Here is a 21034-nt window from a genome sequence, read left to right as displayed (position 1 = left end):
AGTTCCTGAATGTACTGAATGACCAGGTTATCCCATCGATGGATTTTTTTCTTCCCTGATGGCACAAGCATATTCCAAGATGATAATGCCAAGATTCATTGGGCTTAAATTGTGAATGAGTGGTTCATGGAGCATGAGGAATCATTTTCACACTTGAATTGGCCACCACAGAGTCCTGACCTTAACCCCATTGAAAGTCTTTGGGATGTGCTGGAGAAGACTTTACGGAGTGGTTCGACTCTCCTGTCCTCAATACCAGCTCTTAGCCAAAAATTTATGCAATTCTGGATGAAAATAAAGGTTGTCACATTGCACAAGATTGTCGAATAAGCGATCTTTACAACTGTGGTGAGCAGTAAAGCATCTCAGAATGAACAACACATTAAACCAAACAAGAATCTGAGGCTATAATGGGCACAGGCTCGCCCAAACTGGACAGTTGAAGACTGGGAAAAGACCAGGTGATTTTGTTTCCCCCTAATCTTCAACTGCTCAGTTTGGGTGAGTTTGTGTCCATGATAGCCCCAGATTCCTTTTCTTAGCTGACAAGAGTGGAACCCAATGTGGTCTTCTGCTGCTGTAGCCCATCCACCCACCCAAAGGTTTTTTTTTTTTCTGCATGCTAAGATGTTTTTCAGCTCACCACGGTTGTAAAGAGCGATTATTTCAATTATTATATCCTTCCTAGCCTGTTGAATCTGGCCATTTTCCTCTGACCTCTCATCAACAAGGCATTTCCATCCACAGAACCGTATGTTCACTCAATGTTTTTTTCCCACCTCATTCTGTGAAAAGTCTAGATACTGTTGTGTGTGAAAGTCCCAGGGGATCAGCAGTTTATGAAATACTCAAAACAAATCAGAGATCTCACTTTTTCTTCATTCTGATGTTTGATGTGAACATTACCTTTACCTTTACCATTAGCTCTTGACCTGTATCTGAATGATTTTTTATTTTTGCATTGTGCTGCTGCACAAGTGTTCCTAATAAAGTGGCCAGTGATTGTGTATGTATATATGTTGTTATAATAACATTATTGCTGCACTATTAGTGTATATCTCGTTTATTATTGCATATTGATAAAGGCGATCCATGTATATGTTTTTTGTTTCATTTTGGCTATAAGGATACGCTGATTTAGTTTTGTTAGTGAAATGCTTGGTCACGTGATCAGACTCATCCATCCAAAGTGCCCATGAAACATGCACTGGTACATATAGGGTTAATCTAACTAGCCCGGTGTCTGTTACCACTGGGAGTGGCCTGTTTTCTATACGATGTTACTTTATTATTGTATTATTATTTTATACCTACGATGTATTAGTTTAGTAATTATTGGTATGTGCGGAAACAAAATTCGTGATAAACAGGCGAGGGAGAGAAGAGAACCCGACGAACTGTTCACGTAAGGGTATTGTCGTAAAGCAGAGTGTCGTAAACCAGGTGCAGCGATGGCCCCGGATAGGGCGGGAGGGGGCTGGTGTTGCGGTAATCAGCTCAGCGAGGCCGCGGTACAGAATCATGGCGGATGGCCCCAGGTGCCTGCGTAGAAAGCAGACGAAACCGAGGAGAACTAATGGTGAGTGGACAGTGTGATTCCGGACAGGCGAAATGAAAAGGTGAAGCGCGTTTCGTTTGGCTGTTAAGGTTTGGCCACTTTTTGATCATTTTAACGCCTAGATTAACTACTTTATTTACACGAACTCAGTAAAAGTGTGCAGACTTGGTAGACTGTCCAAATGGATAGCTTAATCTGAACCGTTAGCTTGTCTACCTGTGACAGAAAGCTGTTCTGTTCCCAGACCGTTATCTGGAGAAACTCTCCACTGCTTCGCGGTCGTTTCACGTGGTATATCCTGAGCTGTTTTCTGAATAGCAAACCCTGTAATTTAGTTTCAGAAAAAAAAGCATTTTTTCGCGTAGTGCATAAACTATTTCTCTACGTGTAATTCATTGTTGTTCGACATCATTCAATCTGTAACCTACCTAAATACCGGCTTATTTAGGTTGTCTAAAGTATGAAAACCTGTATTGCTGTCTAGTGAGTGTGCTGTTTAAGGCTATACTATGCAGTGACGTTTGAACTTTGTATTTTAACAGAACTGTTGTGTTCTGCAAACTAAGGTTGCCTTTTTGGTTTCTCTCCGGAAAGAATGAAATGTTTGATGTTGCGCTTCCTTTAAATAACAACAGGTTCGCGCTGTACCGTTAGAAGCGTGAATCTACCTTTTCCTGCGTGCGTGCGTGTGACGCGCGAGCGTCGCACCGCCCCGCGTAGGCTACCGGAGCCATCACCGTGTCTACCTGCACGATGAGCGGAAAAAGAATGGCGCAAGCTAATGCATCGTTTAACGGCTAAATCCTCGCCATTTATTTCTGGTGCAGTTGGAGCACAAACCGTGAAAAGGAACTGTCGCCCGAAAACCGTTCCGATCACCAGGAGCGAAAAAGCCGAGGCGCGTGCACGCTGCAGCAAATGGCAACTTGTGCAGGTAGAAAACAGATGGTGTTCTGATTTCAGCGGTGCAACAAAGACTGTTTTCTGTTCAGTTTCATGGCTTTGTTCTGTCCTGATCGTTTGTTATAGTTATGGAAAAGACGGTCGGCGGGCGAGGAAGAACAAAAGTAGCGCATAAGGTGGTTGCTAGATATTTCAATAGTGTGCAGTGGAAGCAGTTTCCTGTGAAGTGTTTATGTAATGTAGGTGGGGCCGGAGTGGCGGAGCGGACCGTTAGATGATGTAGTGAGGGATGGGGTTTGGCTCTGATGTCGGACACGGGCCAGGTAGTCTAGGTGATGTAACACCTTCTTAGGGCTTCTAAGCTCGCGTCTCTTCAGTCTTCTGTTGAAACTGTCTCTAAAATATCACAAATGCTATATGACATGTTATATACATGTTAGCTGTTTTTGCGTGTGCCACAAAATCCTGAACCTGATTTTTATGAATGTGAATGCTTTGACGAATGCCATTCGACGAGTGTTTTTGCTCCTCGGATTTCTCAGTTGATGAATAGACTGCACATTCATAGATAATGGTGAGATAACGATTACCTTTACAGTATTATTTTTGTCCTGTATAGATTATTCGGATGATTACATGTAGAATAATAGTCATGTTATGGTTTCGTGTGCGCTCAGGTGGAGCCTCCCAGTATGTAGGTGATCAATGATCGGTGACTTCACATTATGACGTGAGGAGCGCGCGGCATCATGGGGGAGCATCGTTCTCTTATTGTACTGTTTTTTTTTTCTTACATTTTTAGTTCTGTTTCCTGCGCGTGTCGGTTAAGCTCCGTTAGATTCCGGACGTGACTACACTCACAAACATGCACAAATTAGGTCTTCTTTGATCGAACCGACACAAATGTTTATTGGTCGTGTTTTACGGCTGGATTAGAGAAATTCGTGATGCCAAGAATGAGCGAGGGAGTGAATGTAAATGTAAGAGCTGTATAAATTTAATTGAAGAGGGGAGCAGTTCTTGTAGAATCATAGGCTTCAACTGTAGCTTTATTTTTCATTCTTATTATGAGAGACTAAATCTAGAATGAGTTTCTAAAATATCTGAACAACTGTCGTTGTATTCCAGCCCCTGAAGTTTAAACTATCACAATATTATGTTTTTTAAAGGCAGCAATAATTACATTTTGAGAATTCATGCATTTTCAGAACACAGAAATCAGATCAAGAATTATTGGCACCCTTGGTAAATATGTATAAAAAGGTTTATTATAAATGTCTTTGTGGTAAACAAGCTTAATTCAACTCTGAACATGCAACCTTTAACTGAAGTTAATTTATGCTAAGAAAGAACAGATTTTTAAAGAAACCATTTATATTACAATTATTGGCAGCCCTAGAATTTCTTATGAATAAAATATAGGCATAACTAAAACATGTGGAAATCCAGAAAGGCCATGAGTAATTTATTTTTCTGTACTGTTATTCTCAAGCTAACAGTTTTTTTTCTCTTGTGATCTCAATATAACAGATTTAATTTTCTTGAGATCACAACCAGTACCAAATAGGTCACAAATAGGTACCCTATTGTTATTCTACGTTTTCTTCAATTTCCGACTAATTAGATTTTCCGCCATCTTGGATTTTGTCAAAAATACTTTTTTCGCTGCTCCTACTCTTTAATAGATACAATAATGAAAAATGCTAAAAATGCTTACATCTAACTGCCATTTTTGGTACTCATCCTCCAAATTTAGTACAGTCTTCATCAAATTTGGCTCAGATCATTGTGAGACCTGTCTAGGGTTGCAACTAATGATTGTTTTCATAATCAGTTAATCAGAAGGTAATTTTTTCGACGAATTGTTAATTGGATAAAAAAAAAAATTCAATACCATATTTTTCATTTATTTAAAAATAATCCACAAACTGAGTGTTACAAATATAAACTTCAGAGAAAAACTTTACATTAACACAAACAATATGTGAGTAACAAACCATAAGGTGCAGTGAAAGTGAGATTTTATTGATTTAGCATTGTAGTTTTATTATCAGTGTTTTTTTGTGCATAAAAAACAACTGTTTGTCCAATTTTATATATATATATATATATATATATATATATATATATATATATATATATATAATATATATATATATATATATATATATATATATATATATATATATATAATATATATAAAATATACAATCTGGGAAATAAATATTGGATGCGTCAACATTTTTTTCAGTAAATATATTTCCAATGAGGCTATTCACATGAAATTTCACAACATTAAAGTCCATAAATAGAAATGTGTAATAAAGTGGAATGACACAGGAAAAAATGATTGAACACGCTAACTGAAATTTAATTAATACTTAGTGGAGAAGCCTTTGTTTGTAATGACGGCTTCTTGACGCTTCCTGTATGAAAAATTCATGGGCTGCAGCATTCAGGTGTGATTTTGGCCCATTCTTCGAAACATATTGTCTTTAAATCTTGTTCAAATTGATTCAAGTCAGGCGACTGACTGGGCCATTCTAACGCCTTGATTTTTTTTCCCTCTGAAACCAACTGAGCGTTTCCTTTACTGTATGCTTTCGTTGTCCTGCTGGAAGGTCCACCCATGTCTCATGTTCATCATTCTGGTGGACGGCAGCAGATTCTTCTCAAGAATCTCCGGGTAAAGGGCTCCGTTCATCGTTCCTTCAATTGTATGAAGTCTGCCAGTACCATGCGATGAAAAACAGCCCCACACCATGATGCTTCCACCTCCAAACTTAACTGTTATAGTGTTTTTAGGGTTATGTGCAGTGCCATTTCTTCTCCAAACATGGTGTGTAATATGGCAGCCAAAAAGTTCAATTTTGGTCTCATCTGACCAGACTACACTCTCCCAGTATTGCATAGGCTTGTCCAAATGAGTTGTAGCAAACTTTAAACAAGCTTCGACATGCCCTTTATTTAGTAATGGAGTTTGTGGGGTGAGCGTGAGTAGTGGAGTGCACTGCCTATTGTTTTCTCTGTGATGATGGTACCTGCTGCCTACAAGTGTTTCTGGAGCTCTTTTTCCAAGTGGTCCTTGGCTCTTGGGCTACTCTTCTGACTATTCTTCTGACTCCCTGGTTAGAAATCTTGCGAGGAGCTCCTGTGTGTGGCCGGTTGATGACAGAGAGATGTTGCTTCCACTTTATGGCCCCACTGGTGCTTACTTGAGGATTCAGAAGTTTTGAAATACGTCTGTATCCGATTCCATCAATATGTTTTGTGACAATAAAGTTCCATAGGACTTGGGAGAGCACTTTGCTTTTACCCATCATGAGATGTTTCTTGTGTGACACCTTGGTAACGAAAAGCCTTTTTATAGACCATCAATTTACTAATCCCGCTGATATTAATTTGCACAGATAGGAGATATAATTACTTGTGGATTTCAGCTGGTTCCTTACCTTGCCTTGGAGAACTGCTTTTTCTTAGCGTGTTCAATACTTTTTTCATTCCACTTTATTACACATAACTTTATTTATGGACTTTAATGTTGTGAATTCTTCATATTTCCAGATTTCTTGGGTTAATATTGATGTTTTGTGAAAATTTCATGTGAATAGCCTCATTGGAAATATATTTACTGAAAAAAATGTTATTTCCCTCACTGTATATATATTGTGAGTGAAGAGCAACATGGCCTCTTTACAAATAGATCACTAATAAAGAACAGAATTTATACTGCAGGCATGCAAATACAGTATATTATGACAGTAGACTTGATTAAAATTGAACCTCTTAAGCAACTGGCACCAATTTCTCTAACCGCTTGCAGAAAGTGTAGCATTTTGGATGTTGTGCTTCCGTGCTACACAGTTTTCCGGTTACTGTCTTCTTTGTGGCATTTTAATATAAAATGCTCCCTTGCCTTTCTGAGTTGCACACTTTTTTCCGCGGTTACTTGATGATTAAGCTTCTGTGTGATGGTGATTGAGGTCATTTTGGGCATAAAAGGTAATGTTGACATAAACAGTGAACTGAAGCATTTATTTTTGTTGACTCTTTGTATTCTGCTAAAGCTAGCAGTGTCGTATTCCGATATTTGATGTCATATGCTATGGACTGGGAAAGGGCTTATACTTCCGGTTAGTAAAAAAAATGCTAGTGTTCTATTTAAGATGATTCTACCCTTCTAAAATTCTACCATCTAGTGTATGAATTTAGTGCATAGTAGGGATGTCACGAGAACTGATACTTTGGTTCCAAGTCAGTACCAACATTCTTAAAACGTGACAGTACTTGTTTTTCCTCAAGCAGCGTTGGAACCGGTTCTAATGGAGGTACCGAGGCTGCAATTCTTCCGGACCTGATGGGGACAGCAAATATGGGCAAGTGTTTTAGTCGGTCCACAAGTGGTGAAGAAGAAAAACAATAATTACAAGCACACGGGAAAAAATGACAGAAGTTTAGCTCTGCGGCGACTCGTTGAGAGGAAATGTGGTATGGAATATGGAAATACTTCACAATCGAGGCGGATGACAACAAACATATAATTGATGCTCTGAAGCTGGTGTGCAACCGATGCTATCGTTCATTTCAAACAAAGTGAGGAAACACCTGGAATTTGGCGAAGCACCTGAAAGACAGTCCTATATTATGTTTGTTTGAGGCAGCTGGCATTGTGGCCGTGAAACCAGCTAACGTTATGCTCCATTTATGTTAGTGATGGCCAGTTATTTGTAAATGACGCTTACACATTGCAGTGTTATAAACTACCTCCTAATGGGCCACCATGCATCGCCATTCAACCCGTGTCCTGTCAGCTAAATGTAGCCTAATGTCACTAATAATTATTCAAATGTTCATGCTTTTAATAAATCTTTTTGGTCTTCCACCATATCAGTGAATTCAAACCAACGCTTGCATTCAGAGTATAAGGGGTACGTGTGCACGTGTGTTTAGGAGTGCTGCACCTCCACTGTAGCCTCCACTCATTGTCAGACAGTGTTTGATAACTAAAATCTCTCTCTCTCTCTCTCTCTCTCTCTCTCTCTCTCTCTCTCTCTCTCTCTCTCTTTTTGCCAGTATCAGCCAGAGGAGGATGTCCTCCAGGAGAGTTTTTTAATTTAATTTTTAAAATTTTATTAAACTGTGGTGTCGACTTTGGTATCGAGTATCATGTACTTTTGGTGGTATCAGTACCGACTACTAGATTTTTGTTATCCTGACATCCCTAGTGCATAGTATAACTTTGGTCTGTACTCTCCGATGCGTATTTTTGGAACATGAGTAATGCAGTGAGTAAATGTACCCCTGCTGGGCCCAGACCAATTAATCAATAATGAGATTCGTTGGCGACGATTTTCATAATTGCTTATTATAGATTTTATCAATTAGTTGTTTAAGAACAAAAGTAATCAAATGAATTTTGATATTCAAAAACATTCTCCTGTAATGTGCTGGCAAATGCAAAATACAGGATGTGATGGTGTATCACAGTAATGTATCTATGTATCACCATGAAACTTGATAAATATTTTTAGGACCATGCCCTGAATGTACAGAAGATTGGTGACCGTGCCACCTTGTGGCCAAGAACTGTAACAATTTTTTTATTTTTTCCCTTATATCATTTGAAATATTTGGGCTAAATTCACAGTTAATTTTTCTTATAATTCCCTGGAGTATGCTGACGTGAACGCACACCAACATCTGAAATTCAAGTGTACTACCTGTCTACCATCTTGGATTATGTAAAAAAAAACAAACTGTGTTTTCAGTACTCCTACTGTAAATTGGACAAAATTATTACCAAATTTGGCAGACATCATCTACAGAGATGACCTCACAAAAATTATCGAAAGAATTTAAAATATTCCAAATGGTTTGTTCAATCTTCAAACATGACAGTGATTCAAAACATGTCCAAATTGTTCAGTGACCACAGAATTAAGCTTTTGACATGGTCACCTTCTGAGCTAAACCTCATTGAAAACGTTGGGATGAGCTGAAGAGCTGGGTATATCTGGAGTAGGGCTGCAGCAGTATACAGGTTTCACAGTATACAGCGGTATGAAAATTGAAGGTTATCATACCATGTACATTTGCTTATCTTATAGAAAAAAAGGCAACCAGATGGAGAATCTTGCCTGCGCATGTGCATCTCCTTTACCCCTCGACTGGCTTTCAGACTCGTCAACTTGCTTCACACACACACATACATACATACATACATACATACATACAGTGGAGAAAATGTCTGAGAGAAGCGAGGCTGATATGACCAATCTCCATACCCCGCCGAAAAAGAAATTAAAATCTGCAGTTTGGGATTACTTGGGATATCCCAAAAATGAAAGGGGGTTGTCCTCGAGGACAAAAAAAAAGTCTGTTCGTGCGGATCAAGGGATATGTCTTGTTTATGACTTTAATTCCTTACGAAAAAACGTGTGAACCGTGAGTACCTTTTCATCCCAAGTGTTCAAATGATCACTTCTAGGGAAACTGTCATAAAATATCAATACAAATGGAAGGTGGTGAAACCTTTTTTCCAATATAATAAATGACTCACAAACCTTGTGTTATCTTGCGATTGGAAGCAGATGTCTGAAATTTGGGAAAGGAAACGAGGCCATTCTGGGAGGTAAATAAATATACCAAATCATTTCGATAACAGACTTAAGCTGAGGCATTTCAGAATGACAAAAACAACATTTGATATGCTGTGCAATGAGATTGATTGCTGGTTAGTCCATTTATGCGACCCACCATGCCATTGCGCTGTATAAGTTGGCCACGATTGCTGAATATCCCTGAACAAATCACATGATTTGTTGAGGCAAAGTCACATAACTTTGATGTGCTTCAAGGAATTTATTCGGTAAATGTGTATGGAAGTATAATAGTGCCAAATGTCCTCAAGGCAAAATGGCAAGTTGAATTACATAAACTGAATAAAAACATATCACAATAACAATACTTTTTCTGCCCAGCAATTTGACACAAATCGAAAAAAACCCAATAACAATGCTTGAATTAATTTCTTCTGCAATTCATTGGGTTTGTATATTTTGTTTGAAAACAAAATTCCAGCATTCAATATTGAATGCACACATATTCACCTTCCTAAAATACGGTTCCAAAATATTAACTTGTTAAAATACCATCGTAACCTACCATTATTCGTCAGGTAGTATTTCAACAAATGATTTTTCAACCTCACAAATTCAGGCTGCAAAAATCCAGGTCTTTAATATTCTGGTCTTAAAATTCAAGTCTTCACATCTGGATCTCAGAGAAAGAGCAATAGATTGCTGATACTATTGTAACGTGTTACTCTGGGCCCGGCACCTAGTGGTGGGATTGTGCAGACAAGCCACAAGAGAAGATGAACCCAGCAGACTGGCATAAAGTTGGCCTGCCGTTGGAAGTTCGGTATTCGCAGATATGTGCAAATTAAGGGACCGTCTCTAAAGTTACATATTGGTATACATGTTTCTAACTTCAACAGCATTTGAAGGGAATGACTTTGTTATAAAACCAACTGTAAAGTGTTCATCTAGGTGTCAGCTTTAACGCACACCATTTGATCAAAAATCTAAAAGGTGTGCATCATACCTGAAACCTGCAGGAACACTTTCCAGTTGGTTTTGTGACTGTAAGTCATTCTCTTCAAATGCTATTGAGCTTTAAATTATGGTAAATTTTGTGTATATGTCCATACGGTATAAAAACATCACAAGGTTTAGATATGATTAGACAGTTTATTTAATTAAATATCAAAAATCTAAAAGGTGTGCGTTATAGCTGACACCTAGATGAACACTTAACAATTGGTTTTATGACCTTAATTTGTGCATATCTGTGAATACCAAATGTCCAATGTCAAGCCAACTTTATGCCAGTCCGCTTGGTTCATCTTCTCTTGTGGCTTGTTTGCACAATCCCACCACTAGTGGCCAGCCCAGAGTAACATGTTACAATGGTATCAGCAATCCATTGCTCTTCCTGTGAGACCCGTATCTGAAGACTTGAATTTTAAGACCCGAATTTTTGCAGCCTGAATTTGTGAGGTTGAAAAATAATGTGTTGAAATATTACCTGACAAATAATGGAGATGGTATTTTAATAGTGAATATTTTGGAACGGTATTTTAGGTAGGTGAATATGTATGCATTGCATTTTGAATGCTGGAATTTTGTTTTCAAACAAAATATACAAACCCAATGAATTGCAGAGGAAACTAATTCAAGCACTGTTAATGCTGTGTTCTTTTTCAATTTGTCAAATTGCTGGGCAGAAAATACAAGTATCTATTGCGATATGTTTTTATCCAGTTTATGTAATTCAACATGTAATTTTGCCTTGAGGACATTTGGCACTATTATACTTGTTTCCATCATTGTTTATGTGCATGTTTTCTTATCGAATAAAAAAAAAATCTACTTCAATTGAGCCCATATGTTTTTTTAAATGCGCATTTGGGAGGTTTTATTCACATCTGGTGTTCCCATCCAGTGTTTTATTATGCGATATTTAAAAATACCCATAAAAATACATGGATGTAAACATAGTTACTGTTTACATAGACATAATTTTAAAAGCTCACACAGTTGATGTTATTTTTCATTTAGTAGTTAATAGATCTGCACGATTATGGTCAAAATGAATCATGATTATTTTGATCAGTATTGACATCACGATTATTTATCATGATTATTCATTGATTTTAGGGACAACACATTTTTATTGCACTTTCACATTTAAATAAACAGACCACTGCTGTCAACTCCATGTCGTGCTACATTCCTGATAATGTACAGATCTTTGCATCAAATTAGACTGGTCCTTAGAGTCCATCATCTCATAGAAACAAAACATAAATAAAATTGTACCCAAAATTTAATGTTAATAATTCATATTGACAGAATTAATTACGTTTTAATTTATTTATTCATTTTCATGTGATTAATTTACCTTTTCTCTTCTTTTCTCTCCACCCTTCCCTTTCTCAAATATTTCATTGAGAAGAAGAAAAAAACAAAACAAAACAACCACCCTCCCCCCCCCCCCCCGACTCATCATGGCTACTTAATAACTGTCGCTGGTTATATAAATATTATAAAACCCAAATCAGGCACAAAAATTTAAGTGGGAAGTGTCTGTAACTCCATAAAGTACACAATAAAGGGATGCCATTTATAAAATAATAATTAAAATAAATAAATAAAAATTTTATCTAAGTTAGGAGCGTATACAATACCTGTCTTTGCATTAGAGTACCAGCATCTACAATATATCTACCGTTTGCATCAGCGATAACGTTAGTGTATGAAAACTGTAAGCTTTTGTCAATTAAAATAGCGACCCCTCCTACTTTCAAATTAAAGTTCGAGTGGAAGACATTTCAAAAGGCGTGCCTGTCCCAGCCAGAATGGGACCCCCTTCCCCCCAACACACCCAAAGTCTCCATAAAACAAAGGGAGACAGCCGTGTTTCCCACCAAGAGTTGTCCACAATGTGAAAACAACTCAAAGAGTAAGCCGAAGTAACCAACTAAATTACCTAAACAAAAAAAAAAAATTCCAGTAAGAGAAAAGTCCCCTTCTGACTTCAAATCTGATAAATAGCCTGCGCACTTTAACAAATATAATGTACTTACCTTTTAAAGACTTGTAACAAGTAATATAACAGTGTAGCACGTAAAGATGAGGAAATTTTCATGAAATTTTTCATTGATAAGGTTGAAAATATTAGACGTGAAATACAGGCCATTAAATTAAAACCGGACAGTACTGTAACAAACCCATTACATGACAATGTAGCAATATCAGATCAATGTTTAGAGTGTTTTGCTCCGCTTAGAGAGACTGAACTAGCTACATTAATCTCTTCAGCCAATTCATCAACTTGCATACTAGATCCCGTACCTACATGTTTGTTTAAACAGATTTGTCCAGGAGTAATTGAACCACTTCTAAATATAATCAATTCTTCCCTAAGCACTGGCTATGTACCTAAATCACTTAAATTAGCAGTTATTAAACCCTTGATTAAAAAACCTGATCTTGACCCGTCTCAATTGTCCAACTATAGACCAATATCAAATCTCCCCTTCATCTCTAAGATTTTAGAAAAGGTTGTAGCAAAGCAGTTATGCTCGTACTTAGATAGGAATAACATTCATGAAATGTATCAGTCAGGATTTAGACCTCATCATAGCACAGAGACAGCGTTAGTTAAAGTAGTAAATGACCTTCTACTGACTTACGATCAGGGTTGTGTCTCGCTGCTTGTGTTACTCGACCTTAGTGCAGCTTTTGATACTATAGATCACACTATTCTACTTGATAGATTAGAAAATGTTGTTGGTATTAAGGGAACAGTCCTCTCCTGGCTCAGGTCTTATCTGACCGATCGTTATCAGTTCGTAGATGTAAATGGTAATTTCTCCATGCGTACTGAGGTTACTTTTGGAGTTCCACAGGATTCTGTTTTAGGCCCACTGCTCTTTACTTTATATATGCTACCCCTAGGTCAAATTATTCGTAAACATGGAATTAGCTTCCACTGTTATGCTGATGATACACAGTTGTATGTTTCAGCGAAGCCAGAGGACAGACAGAAGCTTACTAAAGTTGAGGATTGTGTAAAGGACATTAGACATTGGATGTTAATTAACTTCCTTCTACTTAATTCTGATAAAACGGAAATACTTTTATTAGGCCCACGTGTAGCTAGAAGTAATCTTTCTGATCACATGGTTACTCTGGATGGTCTTTCTGTTTCATCATGTACAGCAGTTAAAGACCTTGGAGTGATTATTGACTCCAGCCTATCATTTGATGCTCATGTAGATAATATTACTAGGATAGCCTTCTTTCATCTCAGAAATATTTCTAAAATAAGAAACATATTGTCACTACATGATGTGGAAATACTAGTTCATGCATTCGTCACCTCTAGATTAGATTACTGTAATGCCATACTGTCTGGATGTTCCAGTAGGAATATAAATAAGCTCCAGTTAGTCCAGAATGCAGCTGCTAGAGTCCTAACTAGAACTAGAAGATACGACCATATCACACCGATATTATCAATACTGCATTGGCTCCTAGTAAAATCTCGCATTAATTATAAAATACTTTTATTAACCTATAAAGCACTAAATGGTCTCGCACCACAATATCTAAGCGACCTTTTGGTTTTATATGATCCGCCACGCCTACTTAGGTCAAAAGATGCAGGCTATTTGACGGTACCTCGAATAGTGAAGGCTACAGCAGGGGGAAGAGCTTTCTCTTATAGAGCCCCACAGTTATGGAACAGTCTTCCTATTAGTGTTCGGGACTCAGACACAGTCTCAGTGTTTAAGTCTAAGCTTAAAACGTATTTGTTTACTCAAGCCTACCCTGACTAGATTCTGTTCTACTACTTCGCAGTCATAATTATCTTTTTTCTCCCTCTCTCCTTTTGCCGAGCCCCACACGAATTTATGGAGATACTAGAGATCCAGATCCTTTCTGCCTCTGGATGGAGCTCAAATCTTCTTTAATTCCAGACTGCTGGGACTACGGCTGCTCCTAACGCCATACAGACTTCATATGAATCCATAATGAACTTTTTCACACTAACTGTTGTTATCCAGATGAGCATGGGTTCCCTTCTGAGTCGGGTTCCTCTCAAGGTTTCTTCCTTTTAAAACATCTCAGGGAGTTTTTCCTTGCCACCGTCGCCACTCAGTGGCTTGCTCAGTTGGGATAAATTCGCACCTTTAATATCTGTATACCATGTTGATATTTCTGTAAAGCTGCTTTGAGACAATGTCTATTGTAAAAAGCGCTATACAAATAAAATTGAATTGAATTGAAACAACACTAATAAAATGAAATAAACTCTAACCCAGTGAGCGCATCAAAACAGAGAAGCACATTAATACAGAAGTAAATTTAAGAGGAGTGAGTCCACAAAATCTAGACGAAGTAATGCATTCGACGATATCTTCACTAAGAATCCGAATTCTGTAGAGCTGGAAGGCCGAGTGCAAAAAAAAGAATAAAAGTGAAAAAAACTCCACTATATAGGTGATGCAGTTCACCCTGATATCAAGAGTTTAACGTAGTCTCCTGCTTCCTCCGCTGAAATAAGTCCTTCTGAACACCGTTATATGTAATGCGAAGCCGAGCTGGGTGAAGTATTCCATAGCGAGCGCCCTCGATACCATGAAGTTGACGCCGAACCTCAGGGAAAACGGAGATGGTCAAATCCCTCTTTTTAATCTGCTGGATCTTTCTCGCACGGCGTAAAATATCAACCCAGTCACTGTGATAGTGGAATATGCACACAATAGCTCGTGGTCGTTCACCAGGCTTGGGCTTCGGCTGAAGGGTCCGGTGGGACTGGTCCAAAACCGGCTCCTTCTCCAGACCAAACGCCTCTTTTAACAAGGCCGCTACAGCAGCAGTTGTACAGGTGTCAGCGCCCTCTGGAACTCCCGACTATCCTAACGTTATTACGCCGTGACCTCGACTCCAAATCCTCACATTTATTTTCTAATTGAGTCACGATCGCGGTGAGAGACTCGATAGTAGTCTTCATATGAACTATGTCATCGGTGCAACTGGAGAGCGCGTGCCCCATTTCCCCTACAGTACCTTTCAGTGTTGATATGGTAGCATCGGTAGCGACCAGCCTGCTGTGTTTCACGGCCTGCAGGTCAAGCTGGATAGTAGACAGCGCATCCCTGAACATCACCTGAAACTCCTTTTTAAAAATATTGGCAATGTCCTTCCTCAGTGAAGCCAGCAACTCAAGCTTGAGTGCGGCGAAGTCAGGGTCACTGCTCAGGGACACAGATTCAGGGGGAGAAGGAGACTTGCTCACGGCGCGCACATTAAGTCTCAGTCGTGTTTGAATGCTACCACGGGTTTTCGTGTTCTTTCTAGACATCTTAACGTGCCACAAAGTTCAAAGTGCAAATAAGGAAATGAACTAGAAGTCGTCAAAATATATTATATGACCAAAAAGCGCTAATTAATTACAGTTTTAATCGAAATCAGCAGGAGCCTCCAACTTCGCATCTTACTCCATCGATCACTGAATTCCTTTGACAGAATTAATTGACTGAATTCTAAAAAAACCTCCTGTTAGGCTCACATTCACTCACCACAAACAAAAGCATTTATACTTCATAATTGAACATCAAACTGGTAATATATAAAATAAACTTTTTTGTATATTGACATTTACTGGATATGAAATATACTACATTTACATTTATTCACTTAGCAGACGCTTTTATCCCAAGCGACTTACAAATGAGGAAATATAAGCAAAGCGATATATCAAGCGGAGAACAATACAAGTAGTGCTACCATACAAGATCTTTTAATTGAGTTCTAGAAAAGCAAAGTGCACAGAGTAGAGGTGTAATTGCCAGAGTAAGTTGCGTTTTTTAAAAAAAAAGGATAATGTGGGGGTTGTCGTTTTAAGGGTTAGTTAGTTGTTCACGGAAGAGGTGGGTCTTTAGCTGTTTTTTGAAGATAGTGATAGATAGTGATATCTATGATATGAAGGTAGTGATAGTGCTGTTCCAGACAAGGTCTTGTACGTGAGCATGAAGGCCTTGAATTTGATACAGACGGCTGCAGGTAGCCAGTGGAGGGAGATGAAGAGGAGTGTGACATGGGTCCTTTTGGGCTGGTTGAAGACGAGATGTGCTGCTGCATTCTGAATCATCTGAAGGGCTTTGATGGAGCTGGCTGGGAGGCCCAAGAGTAGTGCATTGCAATAGTCCAGTTTTGATATGACAAGAGCCTGGACTAGTAGTTGTGTAGCCTGTTTGGTGAGATAGGGTCAAACTGTCATCAAAAGTCACGCCAAGGTTCCTGGCTGTCCTGGTTTGCTTGAGTGTGGTTGAGCCGCACTGTACAGTGAGGGGGCAGGCTGGGATGACGAGAAGCTCAGATTTTGCCAAGTTGAGCTTAAGGTGGTGTTCCCATATCCAGTCTGAGATGTCAGACAGGCAAGCAGAGATTTATGCAGAGACAGATGGATCATCAGGCTGGAAGGACAAATAGAGCTGGGTGTCATCAGCATAGCAATGATATGAGAAGCCATGAGACTCAATCACCTGCCCTAGAGATGTCGTTTAAATAGAGAAGAGCAGTGGACCCAGAACTTACCCCTGAGGAACTCCAGTTGTGAGTTTCTGAGTTTCAGAAATACCTCCCCTCCACAATACCTTGAAGGGTCTGTCTGTGAGAGAGGATTCCACCCATAGCAGAGCCGTTCCGGTGATGCCTAGGCTGGAGAGAGTTGACAGGAGGATCTGATGATTGATGTGGTGTCAAAAGCAGCAGAGAGGTCGAGTAGGATAAGGACATCTTGAGGTTGCTCTTGCTAGTCATAAGGCTTCAATGACGGAAAGCAGAGCAGTCTCCGTGGAGTGACTGCTTTTGAAGCCTAATTGCTTGGTATCCAGGAGGTTGTTCTGTCTGAGAAAATTGGAGAGTTGATTGAAAACAGTTCTTTAAAGGATTTAGGAAAGAAAAGGGAGGAGGGAAACAGGTCTGTAGTTGTCAACTGCAGCATGGTTAAGTGACAGTTTTTTAAGCAGTGGGGTAACCTGGGTCTGTGAGGTAGGGTATGTGCCAGTAAAGAGTGATGTGGTAAAGATGTGTGTGACTGCAAGTAGTAGTGTGGGAGAGATGGACTGAAGAAGGTGAGAAGGGATAGGGTCAAGAGGACAGATTTTGGAACGGCTAGAGCGGAAGAGTTTTGAGACATCAGTCTCTGAGAGAGGAGAGAAGGAGGCCAGATGAGAGTTACATGGAGGAGGAGCCGGTCTATGCATGTCTGGGGTTGAGAACTAGTTCCTGATTTATGTAACCTTGTTGGGAAAGAAAGTGTCAAAGTCATCTGCAGTGAGAGAGGTAGGGGAAAGGGGAGGAGGTGGACAGAGAAGAGAAGAAAAGGTTTTGAAGGGAGTATGGGTGTTGGGAGAGCTGCCAATCTACTCTTGGTAGTATAGGGCTTTAGCAGTGGAGATGCTATGGGAAAAAGAGGAGAGAAGTGTTTGATAATTGGTTAGATCAGTCAGATCGTTATATTTACTCCATTTTCTTTCAGCTGCTCTTAGTTTGGCCCAGTTGTTACGCAAAGCTTTTGAGAGCCAAGGGCTAGGGGACGATGTGCGGGCTGGTCAGGAGGTTAGGGGGCAGCTGCTGTCAATAGAAGATGTTAGAGTGGAACATAGCATGTAAGTTGTGGTGTTTAAGTCCAGTGAGGAGAGGTGGCTATCAGAGGGAAGTGAGGTTGTGACAATGTTGGAGAAGTGTGAGGGGGAAATGGAGTGAAGCTTGTGACAAAAGGAGATGGTGGAGACAGTGAGGGGAGAGAAATAGAAAACTGGATAAAGAAATGGTCAGAGGTGTATAGAGGAGTAATAAGATTTTCTGTGGTGCAGATACCGAACTCAACACCGAAACTCCTGCTTCACTGCTGCAGCGTCCCATGTAAAATGTTAGCAGAGCTTAGAGCTTACAAACAGTTTTGCCAACATTCCACACAAGAGACATCATCTTTACACACAGCACGATGTGTTTGCTCCTTCTTTTGATTGATAAGATATAATCGGCCCTGATCGGATGTTTTCAAACTATCAGCCGATAGTGTGAAAAATTGCCTTTATCAGCCGATACCGATTATTGGCCGATACATCGGTGCATCTCTTTTATTTATGCGTCCGTGCGTGCGTGCGTGTGTGTGTGTGTGTGTATACACATACATACATACATACACACTATGTAACGGTGTTATGTAACCAGGATACAAAAAACTGGTGACTATTATCCGTGTTACAGTTATGTCAAAAAACAAAGTAATTAGAATACAGGTACATTTATTAAAAATGGGAATACTTAAAATTAATCTTTTGACGTAACACAAAATAGACAGCTGCTTGATTATAGTTCTGGTTCTCTCTTGCCAGTCGTGGCTCACATGAGTAACCTCCTGGTGCATGCACAAATGAATTTTGCACAAAGTTAATTTGGTAGAAATTAACACATTGTACTCTGAAATGCTTTTGTTAGGGTGACCATATGTTCCTGAAATGTCCTCTTTTTTTGGACCTTAAAAAGCATCCGGCTGGGATTTTTAAATTTGAGAAAATGTCTGGGATTATGCTTTAGGTTCGTTATGATGTGCTTATGGTCTAATACTGCATCACGTGCGCACATATGCGTTGCTTTAACCCCTATCTGTAGTTCCCACCTTCTTGCACACCAATTGGTCTATTATAAAAGGCTTACGGCAACTGTTGGCCAAATTCTGCCTCTCAACCATGATCCTACTCTCAGCAAACGTGAAGCGCTGTTGTGTACAGCATCAAACAGTTGCTTGACAATAGCAGCAAATGACAGCTGTCCTGAGTCGAAACAATGCCCATGGCCATATAAGGTCATTTTTAATTTCATGTTAATTTCATTACTTCATATTACATGGTCATTCAGATGTGTAAATGATGGCAGAAGGTACACTTGTGGCATCTAATATTTTACTTTATTCCATCCACATTCAAAAGAATGTAGGGAAAAAATATAAAATGTGGGCAAAGTGAAACCAATTTTATATATATTCGTGATGCTAATAGTGTGTCTCTTTTCAGTCTATTTAAATCTGCATTCATAGTAACAATATTATATATTTTGAACGCTAGTTAGGCCTAGTGTCTCTTTTTGTAAAAGCAGAATATGGGCACTCTTTTGTGATGTATTGTTACCCCTGTGAGGGACAGTGATCTTTTATTTATTTATTTTATTAAAACAAATCCAAACATTGAACATGTTTTTAAGCTCTAAAATAAGCTTTTCTCTAAAATTAAATTTTCTATATTTCCATGGACGCCTCCTGCACAGTCTCACATACGCACATACAGTCTCCATCAAGCACTTCTTGGCCTGCTCCTGTCCAATGGCTTTGAAGTGCAGGTCGAGAAGCGCTTGATGTTTTTTTGGTGGGCCCTCCAGTATCTGCTGCAGCCCACCACATCTCCAGCTGTGTTCCCCGCAACAACTGCTGCTCTGCAAGATGGCCTCCACCAATGATCTGGAAACCTTTTTGGCAACCTTATGGCAACTGCACGGGAATGGCTGGAGGAGGTATGGGCTTTCTGACTCCTCATATTGTTATCGGGGGAAGTTGCCATCATGGACACAGCTTGAGTATCCAAGCATCAAGAGGGTGGTCCCCACAGCGGGTTGTCCGGACAACATAGGAGCACTGCTGATGCTTTCGCTTGCTACAGCTCTTCAAGGTCAGCCGCCCCTTCACCTATGCACAGCATCTGAATGACTCCGGTGGTCAGTGGTCTCCCCTTGGAGCAGTGGAGACCTTGAGGCACACCTTCGACCAAGTGAGAGTAAATGATGGTCAATAAATCCAGCCTAAAGTTGTGCTATCCCACCCGCACTCTTCACAAACTGTACAAATTATTAAGGATTAAATTGATTTGCAACAGTGTTTACCATCCACAAACAGATGCACTGATTGAATGGTTAAATCAGATGCTTAAAATGTGATTCATAAATTTGTTCACGATTATTCTTGGAACGGGGATAAGTGGCTCGAACCACTGTTTTTAGCAGTATGACGTCCCACAAGCCTCCACTGGGTTTTCCCCATTTGAACTGCTGTATGGGCGCAAGCCTTATGGCGTTTTAGACATCATTAGGGAAAATTAGAAAGAGAGACTGTCTAACAGTAAAAATTTAATTCGGTATGTTCTGGACTTGAAAACAAACTCTACACCTTGGAAAGAACTACAGTACCAACTGTATAGTGGGGTACTAGGCTGTGGGAAGTTGCACCAGGAAATAAGGTACTCATTTTACTACCCACATCACACTCTAAATTGTAATTTACAATTAACAAGTGGCACGGGCTCTTTGAAGTCACACTGCAAGTCGCAGAAGTTGACTATGAGGTCAGGCAAACTGATAGAGGTGATGCATGTCAAATATACCACCTCAGTCTCTTGAAACCATGGAGAAAGATCGTTCCTGTGGCTTCGATGATGGTGGTTCCTGAGAGGGAGGGGCTGCAACTGGAGGGAAGTCTAAAAAAAGTGCGGCTAACCTCACATTGGTCAATTGTGGAGACCATCTCTCAATGCCCCAGAGACACAGGTTGCCAGGTTGCAAGGGGAATTTTCCTCTGTGCTGTGAACTGCTTGAAAGGATAGGTGCAGCTCTCTTTTATTTGACACGGGACTTCCCTTGGCTCCAATACCCTGAGAAAAAATTTTCCACTCCATTTGGGTTACACCAATTTGTCACCGTTCCAATTGGTTTGTTTACAGCCCCAGCGACATCTCATGGACTCGAGCTGTACAATGCGTATACTGTTTTTATTTAGATTAATTTTAGATACATTACAGTAATGATTGGCAGTGGCACTTACAACATCTGAGAGCTGTCCTGAGATCCGTGAGATGGGTGGGACACAGTAAATCCAAAGAAGTGTGGAAGAGCCATGGGCAATTGCGCTCATAAATTGATAAGACAACACTGATTGTGACCTGCC

The 21034-nt window shown here is 39.6% G+C and overlaps 1 protein-coding gene across 7 annotated transcripts in view; it reads left to right on the top strand.

Annotated features, from left to right (window-relative positions):
• The first annotated feature begins 1319 nt into the window (after positions 1-1319).
• Positions 1320-21034, top strand: part of zeb1a (zinc finger E-box binding homeobox 1a) — a 52537-nt gene continuing 32822 nt past the window's right edge. For 2 of the 7 annotated variants that reach the window (XM_047162681.2, XM_017495207.3), the window contains exon 1: positions 1323-1579. In XM_047162681.2, coding sequence (XP_047018637.2) covers positions 1522-1579 — 58 coding nt within the window. In that variant the 5' untranslated portion in view covers positions 1323-1521. Of the gene's footprint in view, positions 1580-1628; positions 1648-2212; positions 2493-21034 lie in introns of those variants that run through there. The other 5 variants (XR_006984264.2, XM_017495209.3, XM_017495206.3 and 2 more) reach the window with 5 other exon arrangements.

Source organism: Ictalurus punctatus, chromosome 20 (genome assembly GCF_001660625.3).
Source record: "Ictalurus punctatus breed USDA103 chromosome 20, Coco_2.0, whole genome shotgun sequence".
Classification (NCBI taxonomy): Eukaryota; Metazoa; Chordata; class Actinopteri; order Siluriformes; family Ictaluridae; genus Ictalurus; species Ictalurus punctatus.
The sequence above is the reverse complement of the archived record's forward strand: the minus strand, read 5'-3'. Positions and strand labels throughout refer to the sequence as shown.